General features: G+C 42.4%; 1 protein-coding gene across 1 annotated transcript; it reads right to left on the reverse strand.

Moving 5' to 3' along the window:
• Positions 1 to 4,113: 4,113 nt before the first annotated feature.
• Positions 4,114 to 4,652, reverse strand: LOC147896977 (uncharacterized). Its single transcript, XM_087381049.1, has 2 exons — positions 4,455 to 4,652; positions 4,114 to 4,341 (listed from the first exon to the last, which is right to left on the reverse strand). Exons 1-2 carry the CDS (start codon positions 4,646 to 4,648, stop codon positions 4,176 to 4,178), a joined length of 360 nt encoding a protein of 119 aa, XP_087237175.1. The 5' UTR covers positions 4,649 to 4,652; the 3' UTR covers positions 4,114 to 4,175.
• Between the last annotated feature and the right edge of the window lie 948 nt (positions 4,653 to 5,600).

A 5,600-nucleotide genomic window follows, 5' to 3' on the forward strand; every position in this document is an offset into this window, starting at 1 on the left:
TCTCTATCCAAATAAATGTTGTCAAACATGAGACTTTTCTTTCCCTTGATCTAGAGCACTTTCCATGGGCTATAGCCTTTCCTGTTGTGATAATATCCTCTTCTCCAAGCAACTATTTAAAGTGTCCTATGATTACCTCAAGGATCTCCTTCGGGTCTTGAATGTGTCTGTTGCTAACTAGAAGGGCATCAAGGGATTCTTGGGCGTGTTTTTTCTTTAGACTTTAAACTTATCTTCGTTAGCCTTGTCTGCTCTTTCGGCCCACCACTCTCTAGTGTAAATTCTGCCTTGATTGGCTACTATTTCAGCTTCTGCCTTGAGTTTGGCCCTGACTGACCTCAATTGTTCCTGCCCCTGTGCGGTGTAGTCACTCTCTAGGAGAGCCAGTTGTTCTTCAAGCTTGTGAGTTCTCAGTAATCTAGCTTTGTTGGCTCTATGTTTGATTGCTTACAAGGAGGTTTTTGTCCTCTCCGTAGCTCCAATCCACTTGTCAGTTGCATTAGCTGTTCCCCCAAAGGCATTTATCCAAATTTTATCTTGTCCTTAACATAAGGAAGTTGGAAAAAAAAAGGATTGGCTTTGAACCACGATCGGCCAATGCTCCTTTCTTCCTTTTCCAAAAGTAAGGAGATGGGCTTATGATCCGAAAAGGGTAGGGTGCCAAGCGCTCTGCTCTTAATACACAACATCTCCTCAACAATTCTCTCAGAACAATAAACTCTATCAAGCCTCCCTTTCCTATGGAGGGGCCCCACCTGATTGTTTGACCAAGTGAAGGCAATGTCTCCTGAAACGTCCAAGAGCTTGGCCCTATCTTTAAAATTCAACCACGTATTTAGCTCGTGTCCTCTTATAACACTGCCTATCCCATCCCACCTGTCCCCTCTACTCTCAACCATATTATAGTCTCCAAGAAGAAGCACGTTATCAGTCAGATGGACGGTCTTCAATAGCAAAGCTCTGTCCCTGGCCACGGTCGGGGCATACACCAAGAAGACTTGACAAGAGAGATTTGGGTGGCAAAAATCCACTCCTACCCTAAATTTGCCAAAATTCTGAAGGACTCTCCCTACTCCTTGAGCCAGATGTTTAGCTACACCTATACAACTCCTCCTCTCCCATCATCGTGGTCAGTTGTTGTGAACCAACTGTGAACCAACATCTGCTATCATCGATCTGTTTTAATTGCCAGCAGAGCTTAACTCCTCCAGCTTTGACTTCCTGTAGAGCTAAGAAGTCGAGGTACATCTTGTTTGTTCTCATCCATCTCTTAAAAACCAGGGGCTTCAAGTCATTTGTTAACCCCTGCACATTAACAGAAAGGCACATAAATTTTTTTTTGCTCGTCATTGGGTGGAGCTCTTGTTCCTGAACTTCTTGAAAGTGATCGGGCTCATTTGAGGGGATAGCGCAAATCCTCTAGATAACCTCCTCTTTTCCCTTTCTACTAAAGATTTCTTGGTTGGGTTGTCTAGTTGGGCGCTATTCATCTTTCTTTCAAATTAGGTGGCTCTTTTCCCCTTCACTACGGTGAACGGATGTCCATCCTGGGAGATGGTCTCAAATTCTACTTGCTCTAGTTGAGCTTCGAAGTTCTGCGTGTTGGGAACAAACTCCTCTTCCTCTGAACTATCTTCCGTACTTTCTTCGCTATTTCTTTCTTCTACTCTCTGTATATCTACCTTCTCTAGAGCAGCCCTACCCTCTTTGGTCTGATTAGGCTCCTCTTTTTGTGGCGGAGGGATAGGTTCCTCAACCCTTGGCTTGGCCACTGCCTCTGTCTCCTTACCCTTCTCTGATTGCTTCTCTTTACCACGGTTGTTGTGGGAAGGACAGTCTTTGATGAAGTGTCCTCCCAATCCACAGAGAAAGCAGGAATTCAGGATATTTTTATAGAAGACTTTTTGTATCAGCTCTGCCCCGTCTCCATCGAGTAGTCAAATGGCGTTGGGGGGGTTCTATGGATAGGTCCATCAACACACAGGCTAGCAGGTTTCCTCTAGGGCTTATGAACCTTTCAGTTTCTACACCTAGAAACTGACCAAGGGGCACGCAAAGTGCCTCTAGCCGTGGAAAGAGCGATAGGGGCAGGTCTGGGAACTCTACCCAGATGGGCACCTTAGCGGGTGGAGGTGAGTCGGGATTGAACGAAGGCTCCCAGAGCTAGACTGAAAGGGGTGTGATTTTTTTGTGAGCTTTTTGTGACGAGCTTTTTTTCAATTTTCATGAATATTGTGAGCTTTTCATTCACTCATCTTGCTAGCATCTCTATTCCATCCAGGAGTTGAGAGGGGGTGTTAGAGGCCGACATCTACTGATGTCACCTAGAGAGAGAGGGCCTTGCTTATGGATATGAATGAACCTGACATGACAACTTCATAAAGTAAGGCTTATGAAGTAATGGAAGGATCCTCATGCAATACTATGTGTGTACAATAATGTGTGCATGGAATTTGGAAAAACCTTTCTTTGAAATCAAAATGAAGGTATCACGGCTTAGATTGGGAGGAGATGAGGAGAAATCGAAAACCAACATGAAGAGAAGTCCCATCCACACAGTGCACTATCAACAAATAAAGAGGTCAAGGGACTTTTTTTCACCTGCATTCCACTGAACAGTTGCAGGGCTGCCTTGCCATGCCCATTCTGAGCACAACCAGCACTTATGTCACTCCAGGAGACCACATTCCACTGTGACATCTCTGTGAACACTGCCCTTGCATCATTTAGGTTCACGCACTTGCAATACATATGGACGAGGGCATTCCCCACAATAACATCTGACTCCCATCATTGCCAGCAATAGTAGCATGGGTCACACGACCCTCTTCTAGGGATGTCATACAAGCATAAGCATCCACAAACACTTAATCCAATCTAATTGCTTGAAAGTATTAACCGTACAAGTGCATGTGTACTCATAATCTCTGAAAAACCTAATGCCCTTGTGGTTTCTTAGTACTAGGGCAAATAGATTGCCAATAAAAAACCTGATGGTTAATTACATCTGTTATGCTGAGCAACTACTTCAGGTAAAAAAAAAGGGTACAAACACGTACACCAGCAACGGCGGCTGCTCGCTGCCAACGCTACCAAAAAAGCCAAAAAATCTAATTTAAACACATAGGCTTCATATTGTTCTATAGCTCAACCAAGCTTATCTAAAATGCAAGACATTAATGAAATGAGATTAAATAGTCCTCAACAATATTGAGGCTGCAATGCTTTCAGTAGCCAGGACAATGAAACATTGGTTGTGGCACCTGTAAATCGTTACATTGCCACAATGGAAAATCAACATTCCTTCCAAAAAATGTGTGATATGAAAGCAGGAACAAATACAGACTCATAGGTAGGACATTCATGAAATGAGATTAAACACCCTCTAGCAATGATTAGTGCTTTCAGTAGCCAGACAATGATTCAAAAATATATTGAGTCTATACCCAAGTTATGGATTGTTTACTCAAGCTAAAATGAAATTAAAAGAGGTTTTGACATACAGTCGGGTGGACATGTCCAGAAAGTAAAAGCTATAGTCTATACCCAAGTTATGGACTTTTTACTCAAGCTGAAATGAAGTTAGGGTAGGTTTTGACATATAGGAAGGCTGCAAAAGTTTCAAGGATGCGAAACTTGGAAAAACAATCTCTACAATAGAATCTAGCTTCATGCCACTATGTTGCATTTTCCCAAAAAGCTCGAGCAAGAACAGCATGCACATGTTCAGTGCATCCTGCAATCAAAGCACCCCATGACACTACATCCCAATAGGTCAGTTCATAAAATTCTCTGTGCACCTGAACAGTTGCAGGGATGTCTTGCCATGCCCATTCTGAGCACAACCAGCAATCATCGCACTTAGGAGACTAGAACCCATTGTGGCATCTCTGCAAACACTGCCCTTGCATCATCTAGGTTCACGGAATGGGCATACATATTGACAAGGGCATTCCCCACACAGTAACCTCTGACTATGGATCGGCATTCCCCACACAGTAACCTCTGACTATGGATCCAAAAAAGAGAAAAAAGCATAGAGCAATAAAGACACTCTTGTGCCATACAACCACCATGAGCAAGGACATAGTATGTGTTACATGATAACCTCAACAAGAACATCAAAAGTGATGATCACAAGTATTACTGTCAATACTACATAGTTTATGGAAATGCTATTCTGTACTGATTGATCGCAGACACATGTCAGCAACAACATTGTCATTCTCTATGGAAAGACAATGGCGACCTAACTCTTCACAAAGCCTTGCCATCCCAAAGCAACCTGCAAAGACATCGATGATGCAATCACCAGGGTCTGTGAATGTTCTGAGTATCCACCTACAAGAAGCACTAAAAGGGATCAGAGGATGTTTGACAATCCATATTTGTTTTCCTTGAAAGAACTTCAATTATACCCCATAAATTCAATCTGTGCTTGTATAGGATCTTACTCGTGCAAGTAATCTGATCTTTCTGCCCCTCCTCGTAAGTAAGTTGATGCAACTTGTGTCCTTTTTGCGACATGTTTACGGTCACACTCGTGTAGCACTGATGTCTTTGCTGAAAAAAGCTTATTAGAGACATTTGCACCTGCTTGTCGATCCATGTGTGGGAGGTCAGATTTTCCACGCCAGAAGATACCCATTTGTAGATTGCGAACCTAATGGATGATGGCACCTCAAGTTAGATACAAGCAAATCATGCTTATTAGACCAATATAAACAAACATTTAGGTGATTTAATGTACCTCCTCTCCATCATCACGTAAATAACCAAAGTCAAGAAGCACTGTATATGCTCGATGGAGCTCGAACTCGGCCTTCTTCGCATGTGCAAATATATAGCCCCAATGTTCTAGCAAGTCACGTACCACCCCTGGTCTGCTACAAAGTCATTGGCAAACTTTGCCACCCTTGCAGAGAGCTTGAGGGAGAATCTATTCCACTCTGGGCATGTAGTACTACTTATGAGTTCCACTGCCAAACTTGTGGGAAAATCTGCCCATACCAAGCGAACCACCTCGACGCAAGAATTACCATTGTGTGACAGACCTGGTGCTTTCACTTTTCTTAAAAATTCATCAACCCTACAATGTACAATTCAATCTCCCTAGATCAATGACTTATATTCCAAAATAGATTCTTAAATGTACGCATTTCTTAAAAAAAGAAACACTTACAGCTTTGGTGCATTCGACAACTGAATGATATCCTCTGTAATTACATCCATATATGCAAACAACTTTACATCTGCATCAAATCCTAGCTTGAAAGCTTCAGTTTGGCTGCAAAATCAAAAAATCATAACCAAGAAAGAGAGGAGTGATACTCACACTAGATAAACTCGGTTGTTGATTAATGGAACTGGTTCTTGAAGCATGAAAATCGAGTCGTTGCTTTGTTCTCAGCTCTCGAGTCTTAGAGGACTCTATATTCTCCGATAGAACCTGCTTGTAAGAATTACAAAGGACAAGACTCTAGGTTATACTATATTTTCGTTAGTGTTAGTTGTTAACTATTACATAAGTATGAGGAGTAGAGGTCTCACAGGTCTTTTCTTGATAGCTGACTCTCCATCCGTTGATCTAGGTCATAATG

This window comes from Dipteris shenzhenensis, chromosome 11 (assembly GCF_047967505.1).
Source record: "Dipteris shenzhenensis isolate YYH24624 ecotype China chromosome 11, Dip_SZ_1.0, whole genome shotgun sequence".
NCBI classification, from domain to species: Eukaryota; Viridiplantae; Streptophyta; class Polypodiopsida; order Gleicheniales; family Dipteridaceae; genus Dipteris; species Dipteris shenzhenensis.

Excerpts from the sequence above, each read along its gene's own strand:
- LOC147896977 (XM_087381049.1), bottom strand. The coding sequence starts at position 4,648 with ATGGGTATCTTCTGGCGTGGAAAATCTGACCTCCCACACATGGATCGA. Across the intron at positions 4,342-4,454 it reads AGATCAGATTACTTGCACGA|GTGGATACTCAGAACATTCA; the intron begins GTAAGATCCTAT and ends TGCTTCTTGTAG.